The 23,035-nt window shown below is 49.9% G+C and overlaps 1 protein-coding gene and 1 pseudogene across 5 annotated transcripts in view; one reads left to right on the top strand and one right to left on the bottom strand.

Annotated features, from left to right (window-relative positions):
• Positions 1–8,631, top strand: part of LOC308343988 (ubiquitin D-like) — a 20,259-nt gene extending 11,628 nt beyond the window's left edge. For 2 of the 4 annotated variants that reach the window (XM_080805275.1, XM_080805272.1), the window contains exon 3: positions 7,667–8,625. In XM_080805275.1, coding sequence (XP_080661401.1) covers positions 7,697–8,137 — 441 coding nt within the window. In that variant the 5' untranslated portion in view covers positions 7,667–7,696 and the 3' untranslated portion in view covers positions 8,138–8,625. Of the gene's footprint in view, positions 1–6,073; positions 6,209–7,666 lie in introns of those variants that run through there. The other 2 variants (XM_080805273.1, XM_080805274.1) reach the window with 2 other exon arrangements.
• A 1,176-nt stretch (positions 8,632–9,807) lies between these two features.
• Positions 9,808–10,748, bottom strand: LOC308344462 (putative olfactory receptor 2I1; annotated as a pseudogene). Its single transcript has one exon. The product of its transcript is annotated as a putative olfactory receptor 2I1 (transcript).
• Positions 10,749–23,035: the final 12,287 nt, after the last annotated feature.

The raw sequence follows: 23,035 nt of genomic DNA, 5'->3' as shown, positions 1-23,035 counted from the left end.
CCTTAATTCCATCTCTGGTATCTTACCTATATTCATAACGATTAGCTCTGTATCAGGGAACATTGCCTCTAATTCTTTCTTTTGTTGTGAATTCCCCCTTCTGGTCATTTTGCCCAGAGAGGATGGTGAGCGAATGAGCAGAGTCCGATTTATCAACCATGACCCTAGCAAAATCTACCCTAGAAAAATCTGAAGCCACAACAGAAAAGCAAACACTAGCAAAATGAAACAAAACCTTAAAAAAAGGTGGGGGGAGATTATAATCTCCCAGGGTGGACAAAGCAGGGTGACCCACTCGTTCCTGATTGGATTTTGGTCTCTGTGTTAGAAGACACCACCTCCCCAAAGTGCAAATAACACAAAGAGTATATATATTATATAATTGAATGGAGGGAGCAAAGGGCTAAAATGAAGCATATACCTGTAAAGTGTAGATGTAAAAATTAAAAGTTAAAACATGACTTAAAAACATAAGTTGGTAAAATAAGTATCTAGTTGAAATGGGGAAAAGGTAAAAAAAAAAAAGAAATGGAAAACTTTAGACTGGAAGTTGAATGAGTTGTGAGAAAACACCCGGAGCTCAGTGTACTCGTCTCCCCTGGCGCTGGAGATGTACAGTCTTGTGGATCCACGAAGTCATGGTCCACCCGTTCTTCCGGCCTGTCTTCTAGGGGAGGGTATGCTGTGCTGCTCCTCGGGGGTCTTTGCATCCACGGATTTGCCCCGCCCCTTGTCAAGGGGCTGGGCTCGGTGTAAGCTGGTTGTCTGTGTGCTTTTTGTTCCCTGGAGGCTTTCTGTACCACGACAGAGGGTCAGAGCAACCACGGCTGTGCCCGGATTTCTGGCCTAGAACTGAAAGATTGCGACCCCCCCCCCCCTTCAATCAACCCTCTGAGACAAAGGGTTTTCCTTTTGTGGGTGCCAAATTTCATAGACTCTTGTGGCACATGCCCACTACAGTCCCCTGGGGGGAGTCCCAGGGACCCGCGAGCACCACTGCCCTTTGTGTACTTGGGTCTGCTAGCTATTGCCAGCTCACTCGTACACCCTGCTCTGCTGCTCCTGGGTCACTGCTGGCTGTGGTCCGACTGTCCTTTCCAGGGCCACCCCCACTCTGAGAGCTGTTGTCGCTCATGGGCACAGCTGTTTGACCCCTCCCAGGGGATGGTAAACGGCCTGCAAGTTCCAGTCCTTTTCAGGGTGCTCAGGGGAAGAGTGGTCACCTGTCTGGCCCAGCTCACAGTTTATGGTGAGCCAAGCTGAGAGTCCGTCTCGGACTTGGTGACTGTAACCAGTTTCCCTGCCCCACTGCTTGGCGACTCTACCGGCTCAGGCACCCCCATTCGGTCTGTGTCTCCTGGGATCCTGAAACCACAGTGCCTCCCCTGGAATTCTGCCCTTTTCATCCCCTGAGTCCCTTTCAGAGAGGGATGTCTCTCATTGGAGCAGTCTTCTAAGGGTTCTGATTTTGTGCTTCCGATGTTCTGTCGCTTTCCAGGAGCCAGCTTATGGAGGCTCCCTCCCTGCTCCATTTATCTTCTGATAACTCCTCGCAGATTCAGGACTCTGCATGTCCTACCTTGCAAAAAGCAGTCACTGTTCTAGTTGTGGAGATCCAGATATATTTTCTTACATCTCAGGCTGAATTCATGGGCATTCAGAATGCTTTGATAGATGGCCAGGTAGATTCAAGGAACCAGATGTAATCAGGTCCCCTACTTTTCTGCCACCTTGCCTTGCCTTGAAAAGATAGTCTTTTTAAAAATTGTCCTGTTACAGTCAGATATCAACACACACCAACATCCAAAAGTATTTCCATCTGGACCTCCTTATCTCACATTATACACTCAAAAGGGATCTCAGACCTAACTGCTAAACTCTAAGAACTCTAGAAGAAAATTTAAAATTGGGTATTTAAAAAAAATGGGTATTCTCCTAAATTTCTCTATAGGTACAGTACCTATTTAAAAAGCAGGATTTTTTTTGTTTTGTTTTTAGAAACTGACAAGCTAATCTTAAAACTTATATGGGAATACAAGGGACTGAGAATAGCTAAATCAGATTTGTTAAAAAAAAAAGATGTTGAAATTATGTACTCTGATTTCAAAACTTATTATGACCTTGAGAGACAAAAATAGTGTAGTGGTGATGTAAGGAGAGACAAATAGAGCGATGGAACATAATGGAAATATCCACAAATAAAGGCTTATATTTATAAGTATTTCCAAATTGAGCTTTGAGAGTGGATGAATATTTTTTCCCAATCATCAATAAAGGAAAAGTCACAGTAGGTTTCTGAGTGAGTTTGGTTTACATTTCTAAAGCAATATTCTAGATGTTAAAGCAGTTTTACAAGCACCTTCCTGGGGACCGTTAAAGAGACAGGAGAGAGGCCTCTTCTCCAGGAAGGATTCAGCAGGGCAGTGACCAGCCCAAGACGGCCCATCGGCGAGGGAGTCACACTGGGAGGTCTGTGTGTATCTGAGACCTTTGTTTTATGACCTGGTGAGATCTTCATGACCTTTACCTTGGCTGGTTTCCTGAATTTGTCAAAGGGCAGATGGAAAGTGATCCTTCTGCCTCTGAAAACATTTACTGTGACACAGAGGGAAAAAAAGCCGGATTGACAGTGTGCCAGGAAGCAGGGTGGAGGTCCGGTGCTGGGGAGAAATCCTAGCTGTGACTCAGCGGGGGACAGCCCTTGCCCTGCCCCTTGGCATGGGAGGGAACTACGCAGAGGAAGGGAGGAGGGAAAAGAGAGAGGTCGATGTCTAGGTTTGATATTCTGATTCCTTGAAAGGACAGTGTTTCTCAGAATCCAGATCCTGGCTGGGTAGGGAATCCCCTGAATCAGTTATTCCTGAGAGAATCCTAGGCTGGCCCTTGTGGTAGCTCCCTGCTGGAGATCCCCTGTGGCTGAGGCGAGTGTGACAGTGGCACCGTTAACCCTCCCAGTCCTGGGCGGGCTGCCATCCTCCCCCGGGCTCTGCCTGCTGCGCTCACAGGCTCTTTGCCCGTGGCTGCCCCGTGGTCTAGGCAGGTCCCCCCTCCAGGGAGGCTCCTACCCGCCTATGGGCCCAGACTCTCCCTGCTCATTCCTCACAAGGCTCCTTGCAGGCTCTGCTTTCCTTGGTCCGTCTGCACCCCTTCCCGGATGTGTGCCCTCCCTGTAACGCAAAGGCGTGCATGTCAAGCCCCCCCTTCCTTTCCACTGGGAGGAGATGAGCAGAAGGACAGCCGTGGAGATTCGCGCCTGAAGACTTGCTCACCTGCTCCTCCCGATGTGACAGTGGGTGAGCTCGCTGGGTGCCACGCAGTGGGGAAACGGACACTTACCTCATTAGAAAGCTAGAGCAGTGCACGAGGGGCCATTTACGAACACCTTGTGCAGCTCCTGAAGTCTAGCAAGCACTCGTTAAATGTTCTTTTCCAATTTTGTAATTCACTTGCGTACTCATTTTTTTTTTTTTAGTTCATTCATGCATTCGGTAAATGCTAAGTATTTAGTGTACCCGACAGCACGCCTGGGAAGTGCTAGAGATCCAAGTTAGTCAAGACACAACCATGGACCCCCCGACCCCACCCCAGATCTCCAGTGTTTCATCGGGGTGAATAAACAAATAAGCAGATGATCTTCCTGCTGGAGAAACTTGCTCTGAGGGGCTTGGGGAAGGTGAACGATTGGACGGAGGATGGGCACATGACCCAGACTGGGACAGGAGCTAGGGAAGGCTTCCTGCAGGAGGCACGGCTTACATCTCGTATCTGTGTAAATCCCTGACACCGGGCAGAGCTGGAAGGAGATGCACGCTGTGTGACCTGGTGGCAGGGAACTCGGAACCGTGTACAGAAGCTGCCAGACTTGCAGATCTGCTGCTCGGATCTGGGCCGCGGGTACAGCTCTGACAGACACCGTCCTGAGGAGGGTGGTTCCCGGGATCTCCGTGCAGGAGCTTCTCTCGAGGTTCCCTGCTCGCCCGAGAAAGGAGACCTCTGCCCCAGGATGCTGTAGGCTGCCCAGGCAGGAAAGGCTACAAGGGGGAGGAGGAGAAGAATGATTTAATGCTAAGCAGCTTTAGATGCCTCCTCCCTGCTTCCCTCATGAGGAAGGAGGCAAAGGGCTAAGAAGGTAATGGGCGCCGATGAAATGTGGAAGTGAGGAGCCTGGGCTTGCGAGGTTCCCCTCTCTTCCTGCTGTGGACTCGCTCCAGGCCTCCATCCACCTGCTCTGACCGTTTCTGCTCGGTTACTGGTGATGTTTCAGAATCCGTGGATCCTATTGGATGCTGCATGCGGGGGGGGGGGCACCAGCTGCAGATCCAAGATGATGACAGTCTTGGTTTCTGCGCGGAGCGGATGGTAGGAGCCCGGAGAGGCCTCTGAAGGGAGACTGGCAGGGCCCACTGTTTCCTGTCTGCTCCGTCAGACACGCTTCTCCCTCCATACTCATCCTATGTGTTGGAAGTAGCGTCTACCCCAAAATACATTCAAATGAAAATTTTCCAAGTTCATGGCTATCTAATAAGAGCTCCAAATAGGAGAACATGACTTATGTTGAGTTTTTTGAAAGCCCGGACTGGTTCTTGGATCCCATTACTCTGCATAGGCACTTCTAGAAACCCACGTTCTCCAGGATGGAAAGTCCTGCAGTAAAATGGGATCATTTGACATCTACCAGTGCTGAGGATACAGTAAATGGCTGCTAAGAACACAGCAAAGAAGATGATAGTGACATTTTTATGGGATTTTTACTTTGAAAAAATTGGGAGTTCCTTTCATAAAGGCTTTCTTGGAGAATGTGTTTTCTGGAGCTGTCCTGGGAGTTTGGGGGAAGACAGGGATTCCTCTGGAATGTTAGGAGGATCAGAGTAGTAAAGTAAATTCTCTGAGGGCACAGAGCCTCTGCCCTCCCTTCTTGTCTGATCCAACCCTCCAGAGCCAGGGAGGGAGGAGCAGCATGGGTGTGTGTGAGATCACAGAGCACAGGGAGTAGGGAGTGTCCAGCCGTAAAGGCAGGGAAACAGAGTCACCGCAGTGTGAGAGCCGATGTGTATTGTTATGCTTCATGGGAGGTGGGCTTGGCCCTTGATTGTTGGGCCAGGATTGTTCTAAGTACTAGATTTGGGCTGCCCGTTCCGGGACAGGAAGGGAAGTGTGCTGGAGAGCTCAAGACCCAGGGATGTAAGGTCCGTTTTACAAACTGTGTTCTGAATCCTCGCCAATCATGTCACGTTCACTGGCAAACAAACATCTCGGGTGCTGAACAGCCTTGTCCAAGTTAAGGGAGCAAGGGGCACCCCAGGACTGAAACTCCCGTCTCCTCTCAGAGTAGGCTGTGTATCCTGTGTGATCTGGAGGCATGCGTCCCACTCTGTGCGACTGGTGTGAACTCTCTGGTCACGGTCTCATCACTCCTCATGGACTCCCACCTCCTCTCCTGGGCCTCCCACTCTGCCCGGCTGGTGTGAATGGGCTGATCACGGTCTCATGACTCCTCACGGACTCTACCTTTTCTCCTGGGCCTCCCCTCTCTCCCCATCTGGCTTGAACAGGGTGATCACGGTCTCATCACCCCTCATGGACTCCTATGTCTTCTCCTTGGCCTCCCACTCTGCCCAGCTGGTGTGAACAGGGTGACCACAGTCTCCTCACTCCTCATGGACTCTACATCCTTTCCTGGGCCTCCCACTCTGCCTGGCTGGTGTGAATAGGCTGCTCATGGTCACATCATTTCTCATGGACTCTACAGCCTCTCCTGGGCACCCTTGCCCTCAGGAAGGCCCCTGAGTGACGCAGGGGGCAGGTTCTCAAAGCAGCAGGAGAGGACCATTAAGTAGTAAAGGTCTTGAAGTGGATGCAGGCCCAAGGCTGTAGACTGGGCACTCATACGTCTAGACTGGGGGTGGTGAGTTGTTAAGTGGGGACGTTCTCCACAGAGAAGGACCCTCCTATGTTGGGAAGAGGAGGGCGGGTGGGATGGATGAGAGGAATGTTTTGATCAGAGAGTATTCTCTGTGTATTGACTCTGCCAAGCGAAAGTGAAAGAAAATTCATGACATCATGGGAGGACACAGGGCGCGGGCACAGTGGCTCGGGCAGGGGATTTCCACCTCAGCTCGTACATAAGCTGGACGCCGGTCCTATTCCTCAGCCTCCTGTGTCTGCCCTGCTGGCTGGAGACATGGCATCTGGTATTTCCTGCCTCCATGTAAGCTGGGGTTGAAAAGTGGGGATGGGGAGAGGGAAAGCACCGCCAAGGGTTGGGGAGTGATTTCAGGAGTCCACGAGGGACAGAGCTCGGGGAGGTGGGGGCAGAGCGGCTGGGAAGCATCCTGCAGGGCCGGAGACAGGCTCCGATCTCTACAGGAGCTGAAGGAAGGTTCTGGGATTAGAAGTGGCTCGTTTGGCTCCTCAGTGCTCTTCTGTGTCAGGCCCGACTGGGCCCTGTTAGGGAGGATGGTGGGAAGTGGGAGTGGGCTTTGGACCCACAGAGCTGGATCTGAACCTATGGAAATATTGTCTGGAGTCTTTTCTCCTCCTTTCGATTAGGGCCCCTGGGCTCTTCAACACCTTCTCCTCCCAGAAGAGAGGTACACAAAACTCATTCACTCTAAGGTGTCAATGACCAGATCCGTGAGCCTTTGAGGAGCACGTGCAGTACATGTGGGCTGGCATCGGGGGGCTGCTTAGCACAGAGCGGCGTCGGTCCTGCGAGGAAATGTCTGTGACGTCCAGACTGGGAAGATCGTTTTGAAGATTTTATTTATTTATTTGACAGAGATCACAAGTAGGCAGAGAGGCAGGCAGAGAGAGAGAGGAAGGGAAGCAGGCTCCCTACTAAGCAGAGAGCCAGATGCGGGGCTCGATCCCAGGACCCTGGGATCATGACCAGAGCCGAAGGCAGAGGCTTTAACCCACTGAGCCACCCAGGTGCCCCTGGGAAGATGGTTTGGAATGGAGCAGGAGGGACGTCCTCCCAGGCTTGCCAGCGACAACACAGAGGTGCACTGGCCAGCTTCAGACCATGGAAGGAAGACCTCGATCTGGCCCTACCTTCTGTGAGTGAGGCCCTGGTCTAGCTACAGGAGACCATATTCTGCAATGGGTAGACAGAAACACACAGGATGTCCAGGGGGACGAGTCACACTGAACACCGTGTCACCGTAACGTGTGAGTCATTACACGGCCATAGGACAGTAAGAAAGAAACCAGGAGTACGGAGAGTATGTGTCCTGTCCAGGGTTTCCTTCTAAAGTAGTCACGGAGGGCAGTGCGTGAGTGTCCCATGAGCTGACGAGTCGATAATTCTCTTTGGGCGCTGTTTTTAGCGTCCAGTGTATAACTGTGGGTGCTTCGTAATTGGATTTAGTTTTTGACATTTGACAACCTCTATCTGGATAGGAGGCATGCGGAATGTGGGAAATCACTGATGACGTTGCGATGAATGAGAGGTATGGCTGTAAAGGAAAACGATGATTTTCCTGCGTTAGAAGCTTGAGATTCCCGAAGAGAAGTTCCACGAAAGGGAGGGACAGAGCCTGTTGTATAGGAGCTGGAGGACCAGGCAGGCAGGGAGGGCGGGGCCGGGCAAGGAGGGGACAGTGGTGTAAAGGTGACAGGCGTTCCAGGCACCTTGATTTGCGGTCTCTTGGCCTTCGTTGTCCAGGTGACGGTCTGTCCTGAGGGAGGGACATCAATGACCTTCGCTGCTAACTCGGGTGACACAGTGAGGAAGATCAAAGAACACGTCCGGGCTAAGACCAGGATTCCCGTGCAGGACCAGGTCCTGTTGCTGGGCTCCAGGATTCTGAAGCCCCAGAGGAGGCTGTCGTCTTACGGCATCGACAAGGAGACGACCATCCACCTCACTCTGAAGGTGGTGACGCCCAGTGACGAGGAGCTGCCCGTGACTCTGGTGGAGTCAGGGGATGGGGGGCAGAGGCACCGCCTCCAGGTGCGAAGGTCCAGCTCAGTGGCCCAGGTGAAACAGATGATCCAGACCAAGACCGCGATCCCGCCTGAGCGACAGATTGTGACTTGCAATGGCAAGAGGCTGGAAGACGGGAAGACCATGGCGGATTACGGCATCAGACGGGGCGCTTCGCTCTGGCTGGCAGACTACTGCATTGGGGGGTGAGCCTGCTGCTAGCTCTCACTCCTCCCACATCCTTTGATGATTTCCCCAAATTAACAAGAAAGATAAATAGGGAAAGGTAGGGGTGAAGTGGGAAGGAAGACTGCAGAAAACTTTCTAACTCCATGATTTTTTGATCGAACGCGATTGATTAGGTGTCTGCATTGTGGGTATTACTGAAAATAGAAAATAGTATTTTAAGGCACAGTAGAGATAACATCCAAGCCAGCTTGTAGATTAATCCTTTCCCTCGTCTCTCTGATTTTTAGAAAAATGCCTATTTCTTCCATCCAACAGGATAGTAAGTTTCACATTGGAATCCATGTTCCCCTAATTCCTGTGTTCCCACCGACATATTTCGTCTGTAATATCACTCAGTATGTTGAATTAAATTGAACTTCTGCTTGTAGAGAACAGTGAAATGATTTATGTTGAAGTGTGTTAATTCCTCTGATATGATTACAATCTAAGCAATAAAGAATTTAGAAATGCAACTCAACTACCTTCTCTGTCCTTATTGAACGTTGTTTGGTAGGAAATGAATCCCGGCACGGTGTGCCATCTTACTCTCTACGCCCCACTGCGAATTCAGCTGTTCTTATTTCTGGAGATGATGGCGGGTGTGGGAAGACACCTCCCCTGGGGACTCAGATTTTGTTCTCCCGTGCGGGGTCCCTGCGGGAGGTGTGGTTGTGGAGCCGTCTCTGTCCTGCCTGCGTTAGGGTCTAGCAGGTCTACTCTGGGGTGGGGGCATCGTTTGGGTGGGGGCTTTCGGTTGGTCTCTGGGTTGACTCCCGAGGCTGTGCCCGGGTCCTGGCTGACAGCGCCTTTTCCTGGCTGCCTCCTGCCCCCCTCACTCCTGTGTCTGCTCCTCCCTGGGGAACGTGGGTCTCTTCCTCCATCTTTCTCCCTCACTCACTCCTCTGTCCCACTGTCCCTCTTGTGTCTCACGACTGGTCAGGAACACATTTTTCGCACCATCTAAGACACGTCTAGTCCCTTCCGCTCTTTAAACTTGCTCAGGAACCCCCTTGTGCAGAAGAGATCCCAGCCGAACCCCAGCGGCACCATCCCCACTTAGGGGAATTCCTTGTCCCACTTTGGGGTCCAGTGCTCTTGGTGGCTCTAGTGACCTGGTTAGGTGGGCATTAGGTTGGACTGATTTCCTGAGAGGAGGAACTGCGGCTCCTTGTTTCGGATGGGTCTCCGGCAGGGTAGAGCCTGGGATTTCTCTGTTAACCTGGGGGACTCCTGAGGCCGGACACTGTGGGGTCTTCACGGTGTGCGCCATCAGACTGGGGGAGAGGGAATGTTCGTTGTCCTGTCCTACAGGATCTTACCAGCGTGTGGACTCTCCGGGCGTTGTCACTGGACCCCTGAGGATGGGGAAGCTCCTCTCGAAATCATGCCCTCTCTCTTCATCAGCTTAAGAGAGAGCCGGAAGCCACTTCCCCTCCCTGAACCTGTATATGCAGCGTAGAGGGATTTGCCCCGAAGCAGAGGAACATTTCCCGAGGGGAGGAGGGGCCCCCCCAGGGACCTCGGACTCCCTGAGGACACGTCTTGCGGATTCTCACAGGGAAACGGACAGGCTGAGGGCTCGCTGCCTTCCCAGTGGACATTCCCATCCGTGGGCCCGGGGCTCACCCTTTCTTCCCTCCCCCGCCCCGCACTCACCGTCCAGCCCGCCCTCTCCCCGGACTGCCCAGGAGCTTCCTGGCTGCCCCCTTCACCTCCTTGTTCCTGAGGGTGTAGATGAGCGGGTTGAGGGCCGGGGTGACCACGGTGTAGAAGAGCGAAGCGAACTTGCCCCGCCCCTGGTCGTAGCGGCGCGTGGGCTGCAGGTAGGTGTAGACGGCCGAGCCGTAGAAGAGGCAGACGGCGGTCAGGTGGGACCCGCACGTGCCCAGCGCTTGGCTGCGGCCGCCCCGGGACCGCATGCCGCAGATGGCGCGGGCCACGGCGCCCTACGAGGCCAGGATGACGGCGGACGGCAGCAGCAGGATGACCACGCGCGCGGCGAACATCCGGCGCTCGGTGGCGTCGCGGCCGCCCCCACGGGCCAGCTGCAGCAGCGCGGGGAGCTCGCAGACGAAGGGGTCCGGCCGGCGGGGTGCGCACAGCGGCCGCGCGGCCGGGAGCGCGCTCTGCGCGGCGGAGGTGGCCAGGCCGCCCAGCCAGGAGGCGCAGGCCAGCGCGCGGCCCCGGCGCGGGGAGGCGAGCTCGGCGCGGCGCAGCGCGGGGACCACGGCGGCCGCGCGGTCCGGCGCCATCACCGCCAGCAGCGGGCACTCGGCGGAGCCCGGCGCCAGCGACGTGCACAGCTGGGCAGGCAGCCCGCGCGGGGCAGCCACAGCTCCGCGCCGCACAGGCTGGCCGGCAGCGCGGGCGCCACGCTCGTGGTGAAGCCTGCGTCCACCAGCGCCAGGTGGCACAGGAAGTAGTACATGGGTGTGTGCAGGCGCGGGTCGCGCACGGCCAGCAGCACGAGGGTCGAGTTGCCCGCCAGGGTCAGGAGGTAGCAGAGCGGGACGAGGGCGAAGAGGGCGGGCTGCAGCGCGGGCCAGTCGGAGAAACCCAGCAGGAGGAAGCGCTCCCCGGTGCTGTGGTTGGCCTGCGGGAGGAAAACTCCCAGAGAGTTTGGAAGGAGGCTGAGCGAAAGGGCGAGTTTACCCCCAGGGAGCTAAAGAGAGCCCCGCTGCCCTGCCCGGGGACGTGGCCGTGGGGGAGCTGGATGGGAACGAGGGGGCGCGGGGCGGGGGATCGGATGCGAGCCAGGCGAGCGCGCCTCGCTCTCTCAATGACAGACGGGAGCCCTGACTTTGGGAAGCTAGCCCTACCTCAGTACAGCTTGGCTGATGAATTATTTCGCAGACTCTTTCGGGGAGAAGGAATTTCCACTTTGTGGAAGAAGCGGCTTAGTCTGGGAGAGGGAAGATTGCCCAGGGTCACAGCTGGTGCCTGGCCCTGTGGGGCTTGTGGTCGGGCTTGTCTCCTTTCCAAATCCGCGCTTTTTCTGCTGCTCCCTGGCTTCTCACTACACTCCTCGGGGCCAAAGTAGAAATCTGATCTTCCTCCCATAGACTAGTCCTTCAGATACTGGAAGACAGATTCCCCCCTGAGCCTCCCTCCCCTCCTTCCAAAGTGTGTAGTGCCTGCGAGTAAGTGCAGTGCCCTAGGCTTGGTAGAGCTGTCACTCGGGAGATTAGAACCGTCTATCCCCTTCTTTGTTTCAGGGATTCTACTTCTGAGAATACAACCATTAGCTGCTGACTACCGAGCGCTACTCTGTGGGGAGTCTGTCTTCTAGGCTGTCACCAGCGTCCGTGCCCCTCTGGCTTCTCCCTAGTGTGATGGTCATGATCTGGGGGACTTGAAGCCCAGAGTCCTCTGGCAGAACACGAAGCTAGAAGCCCTGGGTCCCACCAGCATAATTGCCTTGGGCCAGTTGGATTATTTGATATGGAGAAGTCACTGCATTTCCCTTTGCCTTCGTGCTTCCATGTGTAAGAGGAGGGGTCTGACCTAGATGATCTCCAGGGCTCCTGTCTTCTAGCCTGACTCTCACGGAGAAAAAAAAAAAAAGTGTCATTTGAATGAAAAGGGGACCCAACACAGAAGCCTCTAACCCTGCAGAGTGACATTGAGTCGCATTTCCTAATGGTACAGAAACCATACGGTAGTTGCGATGACTAAATGCTACAGCGAAATCTCGCTCCTGCACACTTCCTGGCAGGTGTGAGGAGAGAGATAAACTTCACAGTCACTATTCTGAGTTTAAAAATCACGAGGTCCTAATTTTCTTGAAAATGTTTCAGGAAAAATCTCTTTTCCCCCAAAGAACGTCGTGCTTATAGGGATCCATTTATGCTTATGAGACAGAACAGGTGTTCATGGTGTGAGTCAGAGCAAGGGTGGGGGCGTCAGACCACCCGAGCTCCAGTCTCGGCTCTGCCGTTTCCCAGCGGATCGACCTGGGCACGCGGCTTCACCTGTCCGTGGCTCCGTGTCCTCACTTGAAAGCGGACTTGGTGGAGGGGGGGAAGCGCGGAGAGCTCTCAGAACAGGCACGGGACCGAGTGGGTGTTTAGTAAGTGCTCGCTCTTACCATCTGCACCTGCGAGTCAGGAGACATTTGGGGGGCACTGCCACACCAGCTAGGGCCAGAGCCGGGTGTGCGTTTAGGTCTTTTTATTGATTAACTCTGGTCCTTATTCACCCGGAAGTGAGGGGATCCTCCTGTTCTAAGAGGAAGGCAGGCGGCGGCTGAGGTTAAATACCTTGCCCGGGCCACACTGTTTGTAAATGCTTGTCAGGATTTCACCCGAAGCTCACTAATTCCAAGAGCCTTGCTGTATATCTGTGCACATGTCTCCAAGCCAGGCTCTCCTCTGCCGGAGGCTGCGGGGGATGGAAGGACACGCGAACCCCGAGCTGGCTGCGCACCACCGGGGCCATCGGGGAGAGGAATGCGGGCGAGAGCCGGCGTTCAGCCTTGTGGCCCAACGGTGCTAGAGACGGTGGTCTAGAGAGTCCAGTTTTCTATTTCTGGGATCACGTAGACACACACCCGTTCAGCCAGCCAAGCCCTGAACAGTTCCCCTCCAGACACGCCAAACCCCGAAAACAGGCGCAGAACAATAAGATCACACAACCAACACCTGTACCCACGGACACACACATTCCCGAATACTCAGACACATATGTGCACATACATGTCCCCTCATCGCACCCTGAGGCTTCCAGAGGCAAATCTGTTGTCAAAATATTCTAGGATGTGTCCCCAAACCTCACTCGGTGTTCTAGAGCGTGCGCGTCGTCTGCAAGACCGTCTTCCTACCTTCATGTCCGGGTCTCCGGCACTGATGTTCCGCTGCTGCTCTCAGATGATCCGTCGGTCTGTTGTGTCCGCTCCGGATCCTCAGAGTTGGAAATGGCCGTGGGGGGGGGGGCGGGATGAAAGAGCGAATGGCATGACTGTTGATTTCGAGAATGGGTGCCTGAGGTCAGAGCCAGGTCCTTCCTTCAGGAACAGGCCATGGGGTGGTGAGCCTCTTGCTCGTCCGCCGAGGAGTGAACATAGGTCTTCAGCAGAGAAGCCGGGCGGGTCTGGAGAAGCACCGAGATTCAGGCAGAGCGGCGGTGTCTGTTCCTGGAGAGCCGGCACCAGGGTGAGCCCAGGCAAGGACTGGCGTCTTGGGCCGGTCGCAGGACGGCGGTGGCTGCAGCTGGCTGCGGAAATCACCTTCCGGATTCTGAAGGCTCAGGAGCGGTGGAGCAGGGATGTTGGTGAGCAGCTCACCGGAGAGGAGGCAGGGGAATCAGTTCTCCCTGCTGTTGAGAAGAGAGGATAGGGCCCTGGGGAACCCCTGTCCCACTCCCATCATGAGCACCTGTGCGGATTTGTCCAGAGGAGAGTCCCCCAGGGCAAGGAGAGGAACATTCTGGAGGGAAAGGCCCTCGGGGGTGGTGTGTCCCTGGCTGCGTGGAGGCCAGAGGCAGCCCCGGGCTTCCTGCCCAGCCCCTTTTCTCCTAGCATAGCGGTGTAGGGTTTTGTTCTGGGGACGAGGGACCTTGGGCAGCTGCATGACCTCAGTGACTCTCGGGGTCAGTATGAAACGGGGGAGACAGTCCTTGTCTGTGGGAGGGGTTGAGGTGTGGCAAGGTCATCCTCAGTTCTGACCCTCCTGTCATCCGCCTTCGCCGCCCCCCCCTTCTTGTGGCTCTCACTGCCTTTGCTCTGTCCCTGGCTCGGCCCCTCTCCCAGGACGGCCTGTCCTAATTCCCGACAGATCTCTCTCCACGCGGACGATGCTTCTCTGCGCCCTCCTGCAGTCCCTCCCTTGGCTGGCGTCTGGAGGTTTGTCATGGTCCCCAAGGCAGCCTGTCTCCACGGCTCTCTCGAGCTTGGCTTCCCTGGTCAGTCCTTGTACTTACTGCTCTGCACACTCCTCCTGGCGCTCCTGCCTCTTCTCCCTCGGTCACATTCCGTTGGCTAGATCATTATCCTATTTGAATGAAGTCCTAATCCTACCCTGTCCCCATATTTGTTCAGCCGATTGTGGCTGGAGGTCAGGCCAGAAGCATCCGAGAAGCTTCGGTTCATGACCATTAAGGTTCTTTTTAATGTTCCCGTTTGCTGAAGACATACTACATCGGGTACGTTTCAGGCGTCCGGCGTGGTGACCGGTTGTGCGGACGTCCTGTGCAGTGTCTGCCGCGCTGCGGTTCGGGAGCGCGGGCTCCGGCTCACACAGCTATGGCCGCACCGTCGCTGTGGTCACAACATGCACACGCCCTCCTGCAGCAGCCGTGAGTGCACGATACGTGTTCCCCGCACTCGCCCCTCCGGACATCCGATCCCAGAACTCATCGTAAGTGGAAGTTCATCCTCTTTGACCAGCATCTCCCCTTCGGCCCTGCCCTCAGCCGCTGGCGACCCGCATTTGAGTCTTCTACATACTCAGTGCTTTGGGATCCCATGTATAAATGGCACCAAGCAGCGGTTGTCCTTCTCGGTCTGATTTGTCCCACTCGGCGTAATGCTCTGTCCGTCCGTGGGGCCACAAACGGCAGGATTTCCTTTGTCATGGCTGAGGACTGTCCCATTGCATCTTCTTCATCCACGTATCTACCCGGGGCCACTGGAGTTGTTCGCAGGGCTCGTGAGGAGCGGGGCGGGGAGCACGGCAGGACGGTATCTCTTTGAGTGAGTTCGTCTCCTTTGGCTGTATCCCCCAAGGGGAACGGCAGCATCGCTGGATGTGGTCGCTTTTTCGTTTGCTGGAGAACCTGCATACTGTTTTCCCTGGTGGCTGAGCTGGTTCACATCCCCACCACCAGGGCACGGGCTTCCCTGTCCTCCACATTTCTACCAACACTTCTCACTCGTCCTTCAGATAAGAAGCGTTCTGACAGGCGTGAGGTGATGTCTCGTTGCGGTTAAGATTCACGCTTCTCTAATGATTAGTGCCGCCGAGCACCTTTTCACGTACGTCTTGGCATTTGTATGTTTTCTTTGGAAAAACGTCCATTCAGGTCCTTTGCCTATTAATTGGATCGTTTGTTTTTTCCCCTATTTAGTTGTATGTGTTCTCTATATACTTACATATACATAGATCAGACACCTGGTTGCAAATATTTTCTCCCATTTCTAGGATGCTGTTCGCTTTGTTGATTTCTTTTCCTGTGCTGGACCTTTCTATTATTTTATTATGTATTGATTGATTGATTTGTACTTTAATTCTAATTTTAATGTTCATTTAAGAATCTTGAATGCAGTGGTTCAAATTACTTCCTAAATTTCCTAGTTACTATTGATTACAATAAAAACTTTGCACACACCCCAATGGTAAAGTGTAACCCTTTCTTTTTCTTTTCTTTTTTTTTTTTTGGAATGATTTTATTTCTTTATTTGACAGAAAGAGAGAGCACAAGTAGGGGGAGCAGCAGGCAGAGGGAGAGGGAGAAGCAGCCTCCTTGCTGAGCTGGGAGCCCGATGCGGGGCTTGATGCCAGGACCATAGGATCTTGACCTGAGCTATAGGCAGACACTTAACTGACTGATGGACCCAGGTGCCCCCAAATGTAACCTTTTTAAATAATTCACACTCAACATGTATTTTATTTCTTTTCCTCACTAAATAAGTTTTTATGTATTTTATTTTATTTTTTATTATGTTCAGCTAGCCAACAGATAGTACATCATTAGTTTTTGATGTAGTGTTCAACGACTCATTAGCTGCATATAACACCCAGTGCTCATCACAACACGTGCCCTCCTGAATACCCATGACCTGGTTACCCCCTACCCCAACCCACTCCTCTCTGTAACCCTCAGTTTGGTTCCTATGATTAATAGTCTCTCATGGATTGTCCCCCTCTCTGATTTCTTCCCTTTCAGTTTTTCCTCCCTTCCCCTATGGTCCTCCACACTATTCCTCACGTTCCGCATATGACTGAAACCATATGATAATTGTCTTTTTCTGCTTGACTTATTTCACTCAGCATAATCCCCTCCAGTTCCACCCGTGTTGATGCAAATGGTGGGGATTCATCCTTTCTGATAGCTGAGGAACATTCCATCATATATATGGGCCATATCTTCTTTATCCATTCATCCATTGAGGACATCTCGGCTCCTTCTGCAGTTTGGCTATTGTGGGCATTGCTGGTATGAACATTGGGGTGCATGTGCCCCTTCTTTTTGCCCTTATCTGTATCTTTGGGGTAAATACGCAGGAGTGCAATTGTTGGGTTGTAGGGTAGCTCTATTTTCAATGTCTTGAGGAAACTCCATATTGTTTTCCAGAGTGGAGGTACCAGCTTGCATTCCCACCAACACTGTACGAGGATTCTTTCTCTTTTCTCCACGTCCTCTCCAACATTTGTTGTTTCCCGTCTTGTCAATTTTGGCCATTCTACGTGGTGTAAGGTGGCATCTCAATGTGGTTTTGATATGTGTTTCCCCGACAAGTGTTTCCCTGATTGCAAGTGATATGGAGCATTTTCATGTGTCTGTTGGCCACATGTATGTCTTCTTTGGAAAAGTGTCTGTTCATGTCATCTGCCCCTTTCTTGAGTGGATTATTTGTTTTCTGGGTGTTGAGTTTGAGAAGTTCTTTATAGATCTTTATAGATCTTGGATACCAGCCCTTTATCTGGGTGTTGAGTTTGAGAAGTTCTTTAGAGATCTTGGATACCAGCCCTTTATCTGGGTGTTGAGTTTGAGAAGTTCTTTAGAGATCTTGGATACCAGCCCTTTATCTGTAATGTCATTTGCAAATATCTTCTCTGATTCTGTGAGTTGCCTCTTGGTTTGGTTGACTGTTTCCTTGGTTGTGCAGAAGATTTGATCCTGATAAAGACCCAAAAGTTCATTTTTGCTTTTGTTTCCCTTGCCTTTAGAGATATGTCTTGCAAGAATTTGCTGTGGCCAAGGTGGAAGAGATTGCTTCCTGTGTTCTCCGCCAGCATTTTGATGGATTCCTGTCTCACACTGAGGTCTCTCATACATTTTTTAAACATTATTTTATTTTTTCAGTGTTACAAGATTCATTGTTTATGCATCACACCCAGTGCTCCATGCAATACATGCCGTCCTTAATACCCACTGCCAGGCTCACCCAACCCTCATGCCCTCCCCTCCAAAACCCTTACTTTATTTCTCAGAGTCCACAGTCTGTCATGGTTCATCTCCCCCTCCAATTTCCCTGAACGCCCTTCTCCTCTCTTTCTTCTAATGTCCTCCATATTATTCTTTATGCTCCACAAGTATGTGAAACCATATGATAATTGACTTTCTCTGCTTGGCTTATTTCACTCAGCATAATCTCCTCCAGTCCCATCCATGTTAATACAAAAGTTGGGTATGCATCTTTTCTGATGGAGGCATAATACTCCAGTGTATATATGGACCATATCTTCTTTATCCATTCATCTGTTGAAGGACATCTTGGCTCTTTCCACAGTTTGGCAACTGTGGCCATTGCTGCTATGTACATTGGGGTACAGATGGCCCTTCTTTTCACTACATCTGTATCTTGGGGGTAAATACCCTGTGGTGAAATTGCAGGGCCTTTCATCCATTTTGAGTTTATCTTTGTGTATGGAGTCAGAGAATGGTCCAGTTTCATTCTTCTCCATGTGGCAGTCCAATTTTCCCAGCACCATTTATTGGAGAGACTGTCTTTTTTCCATTGAGTATTCTTTCCTGCCTTGCTGAAGATTAGTTGACCATAGAGTTGAGGGTCCATTTCTGGGCTCTCTATTCTGTTCCATTGGTCTATGTGTCTGTTTTTGTGCCAGGACCATATTGTCTTGATGATCACAGCTTGGAAATAGAGCTTGAGGTTGGCTTCGTGTTGCCCCGAGCTTTGGTTTTCTTTTTCAACATTCCCCTGGTGATTTGGGGTCTTTTCTGGTTCCATATCAATTTTAGGATTGTTTGTTCCAGCCCCATGAAAGATGTCCATCGTATTTTGATAGGGATGGCATTGAAAATGTAGATTGCTCTGGGCACCATAGATGTTTTCACAATGTTTATTCTTCCAATCCATGAGCATGGAATGCTTTTCCATCTCCTGTGTCTTCCCCCTCCATTTCTCTCTTAAGTGTTCTGTAGTTTCTAGAGTATAGATCATTTACCTTTGGTTAGGTTTATTCCAAGGTGTCTTACAGGCTTTGGTGCTATGGTAAACAGAATCAATTCCTTAATTTCTCTTTCTTTAGTCTTATTGTTAGTGTATAGAAATGCAGGTGATTTCTGTGCATTGATTTTTTATCCTGCCACGTTGTTGAATTGCTGTATGAGTTCTAGTAATTTGGAGGTGGAGTCTATTGGGTTTTCCACATAAAACATCATGTTATCTGTGAAGAGAGAGAGTTTGACTTCTTTGCCTGTTGAATGCTTTTTATTTCTTTTTGTTGTCTGATTGCTGAGGCTAGGATTTCTGGTACTATGTTGAACAATAGTGGTGAGAGTGGCATCCTTGTTGTGTTCCCGACCTTAAGGGAAAAGCTCTCATTTTATTTCCCCATTGAGAATTATATTTTCCATGGAGTTTTCATAATGGCTTTTATGATATTGAAGTATGTTTCCTCTATCCCTACACATTGAAGAGTTTTCATCAAGAAAGCATGCTGTATTTTGCCAAATGCTTTTTCTGCATCAATAGGGAGGGTCATATGGTTCTTGTCTCTTCTTTTGTTAATATGCTCTATCACACTGATTGATTTGGGGATGTTGAACCATCCTTGCAACCTAGGCATAAATCCCACTGGTCCTGGTGAGTTATCCTTTTAATGGACTGTTGGATCCTATTGGCTAGGATCTTGTCAAGTATTTTGGCATCCGTGTTCATCAGGGATGTTGGTCTGCAATTTTCCTTTTGGATGGGGTCTTTGCCTATCAGGGTAATTCTGGTCTCATAGGATGGGTTTGGAAGTTTTCCTTCTATTTCTATTTTTTTTGAAACAGCTTCAGTAGAATAGATATTATTTTGTCTTTAAATATTTTGTAGAATTCCCCTGGGAAGCCATCCAGCCCTGGACTCTTGCTTTGGGGGAGGTTTTTGATTACGGTTTCCATTTCCATGATGGTTATTGGTCTAGTCAGATGATCTATATCTTCCCGTTTCAGTCTTGGTAGTTTCCAGGAATGCATCCATTTCTCCCCGATTGCTTGATTTGGTGTCATATAGTTGTTGTTAATAATTCCTAGTAACTGTTTCTATTTCCTTGGCGTTAGTCATGATCTCTTCCATTTCATCTATGATTTTATTGATTTGGGTCCTTCCCTTTTTCTTTTGAATAAGTGTGGCTAGAGGTTTATTGATCTTATCAATTCTTTCAAAGAACTGGCTTCTAGTTTCATTGATCTCTTTTACTGTTTTTCTGGTTTCTGTTTCATTGATTTCTGTGCTGATCTTTATTATTTCTCTTCTGCTTGGTTTAGGTCTTATTTTCTGTTCTTTCTCCAGGATCTTTAGGTGTAAGCTTAGCTTGTGCATTTGGGATTTCTGTAATTTTTTAAGAGAGGCTTAGATGGCTATGTATTTCCCTCTTAGTACTGCCTTTGTTGTATCCCATAGGTTTTGAATGGATGTGCTTTCATTTTCATTGGTTTCTACCAGCTGTTTAAGTTATTCTTTAATTTCTTGGTTGACCCAATCATTCTTGAGCAGGATGTTCTTTAACTTCTAAGTGTTTGAGTTCCTTCCTAATTTCTTCCTGTGGTTGAGTTCCAGTTTCACACAATTGTGGTCTGAAAATAGGCAGGCAATCATCTCAATCTTTTGGTATCAGTTGAGACCTGATTTGTGACCCAGTATGTAGTCTGTTCTGGATTAAGTTCCATGTGAATTTAACAAGAATGACTATTCTGTTTTTTTAAGGTGGAATGGTCTGTATGTGTCTGTGAAATCTATCTGGTCCAATGTGTCATTCAAAACTCTTGGTTTTTTGTTGATCTTCTGCTTAGATGATCTGTCTATTGCTGAGAGTAGAATGTTGAGGTCTCCTACGGTTTATGTATTACTATCAGTATGATTCCTTATTTTGGTTAAAGATGGCTTATGTAGGGGCACCAGGGTAGCTCAGTGGGTTAAAGCCTCTGCCTTCGGCTCAAGTCATGACCCCAGGGTCCTGGGATCGAGCCCCATGTCGGGCTCTCTGCTCTGCAGGGAGCCTGCTTCCTCCTCTCTCTCTGCCTGTCTCTCTGCCTACTTGTGATCTCTGTCTGTCAAATAAATAAATAAAATCTTAAAAAAAAAAAAGATGGCTTATGTAGTTGGCTGTTTCCATGTTGGGGGCACTGATATTTACAATTGTTAGGTCTTCTTTTTGGATAGACCCTTTAATTATGATATAGTGTCCTTCTGCCTCTCTTACTACAGTCTTTAGTTTGAAATTTAATTTGTCTGATATAAGAATTGCTACCCAAGCTTTCTTTTGAGGTCTGTTGGCACGAGAAATGGTTCTCCATCCCCTCACTTTCAGTCTGGTTGTATCTTTAGGTTCAAAATGAGTCTCTTGTAGACAGCATATGGATGGGTCCTGTCTTTTTATCCAGTCTACAACTCTGTGCTGTTTCATGGGAGCATGTAGGCCCTTCAGATTGAGAGGGACTATTGAAAGAGATGATTTTAGTGTCATGATATCGCCTGTGACATTGATTCTATAGATTGTCTCTGTAAATTTCTGGTCTGTATTATCCTTGGGTCTTTCTTTTTCTATAGAATCCCCCTTCATATTTCTTGTAGGGCTGGCTTCCTTTTCACATATTCTTTCAGTTTCTGCTGGTCCTGGAAGGTCCTTGTCTCCCCATCCATTCTGAGTGACAGCCTTGCTGGATAAGGTATCCTTGCCCTCACGTTCTTCTCATTAGTATCCTGAGTATGTCTTGACAGCCCTTTCTGGCTTGCCAGGTCTCTGCAGACAGGTTTGATGTTATTGTAATGTTCCTCCCTCTGTATCTAAGAAATCTCTCCCCCTGGCTGCTTTCTCTATTGCTTCCTTGGTTCTAAGATTTACAAGTTTTCTATTTTGAATTCTAATAGTGTATTTATAAGTTATTTTGGATTTTCTATGTACACCTTCATATTATCTGCGAGTAGTCAGTATTGCCCCCCCCCAATTCTTATTCTTTTTGTTTCTCTTGCCTTAAAACACTTGTTAGATTCTCCAATGCAATGTTGATTACAGTAGCATCATTTGAAGATTTTTTTAAGATTTTATTTATTTATTTTACAGAGATCACAAGAAGGCAGAGAGGCAGGCAGAGAGAGAGAGGGGAAAGCAGGCTCCCTGCTGAGCAGAGAGCCTGATGCGGGGCTCGATCCCAGGACCCTGAGATCATGACCTGAGCCAAAGACAGAGGCTTAACCCACTGAGCCACCTGGGTGCCCCTCGTTTGAAGATTTTAATATACCTTTCTCAATATCTGATAGAAAAAGCAGACAAAACATTGATAACTAATGTGACATAATTGACACATATGGAACATTACATAGTGCAGAGTACATTATTTTACAATGGTCCTAAGATATTTACTGAAATAAATGATATGTTGGGCCATTAAGCAAGTCTACACATTTTAAAAGCCAGAAATTAACTAGATTATATTCTTAGACCACAGGGGAAGTGAGCCATAGTCATAATGAAAAGAAAACCAGCAAGTCCCTCAATGTTTGAAAATTAAATGTAACTTTGCTGCATATCCTGAGGGAGAGAGAGGGAATCACAAGGGAAATTCTCAACCTTTCCTGCCTCCGAGCTCGCGGACAGTCCCACTCTGCCTGTGAAGAGCACTGTGGTTAGCTAGACAGGAGTTGAGCCTTAGGGCAGAGTTCTGCCTGCCCCAGCCACACCCGGCAGCCTTGGCCTGTGGTCCCTCCAGAGCCGCCCTTTCTGGTGGCCCTGAGCTAAGCGGGACAACGTGGCCGTGTGGGCATGGGAAGCCGCACAGCCCTAGTGACGACAGCGCTAATGTGTTGTCCTCACCCGTCCAACAGCACGCTTTGTGAGTGAGATACGGCACGATAGCAGGTTCCTGACCTTCCTCAGGGGTTGAAAATCATCCTGGGATTCATCTATTAGAAATACGGATTCAACACGTGTTCTTTCTTCTGGAAAAGCAATAAACTGAAAGAGCCATCCTGGCTTCCTGAGCACCCGTCTTAAGGGCCATCACACCGGCTGTTTGTGGAATTCTCCCTCTTAAACGTCCAAACTCTGATGTAGATATTATCAGTCGCATTTTCTAGATGGTTAGACAGGGGCTCAGAGATGATTCGTGTCACAGAGGATTTTAGGGTCAGAAACCTAAGTGGGATCCCCAAACGGACTCCAAATCCCTTGTTATTCCATACGTGATGCTATTCAGATAAGATGCTATCTTATCTCTGGTCTTCTGGATCAGGAAACGTGTCAGGTCTCAGGATTTTATTGCTGTGTGGCCAAGTGGAGGAGATTTTTTTGGCCTTTTAACCTCTGCCCTGCATGATCATTAAGACAATTATCTCAGTGGAGGACCTCTGAGTAAGATACTCAATGATTCCTAGGATTAGAGACAGTATATTTTTCTGATATTAAAATTACTGAAAGAACTATCTTTCTAAAATTGATTCAGGGTCTGGTATTTTCAGAATCTGCTGTAAGACAGGTCTGAAATAGGGGCGCCTGAGTGGCTCAGTCATTAAACGTCTGCCTTCAGCTCAGGTCCTGGAATTGAGCCCCTTGTCAGGCTCCCTGCTTGCTGGGGGCCCTGTTTCTCTCTCTCTTTCTATGCCTGCTTGTGTTCCCTCAATCACTGTCTCTCTCTCTCTCTCTGTCAAATAAATAAATAAAATCTTAAAAAAAAGACAGGTCTGAAATAATATTTTAAAACACTCAGCTCAGCCTT

This window comes from Martes martes (genome assembly GCF_963455335.1).
Source record: "Martes martes genome assembly, chromosome: 6".
NCBI lineage: Eukaryota > Metazoa > Chordata > Mammalia > Carnivora > Mustelidae > Martes > Martes martes.
The sequence above is the reverse complement of the archived record's forward strand: the minus strand, read 5'-3'. Positions and strand labels throughout refer to the sequence as shown.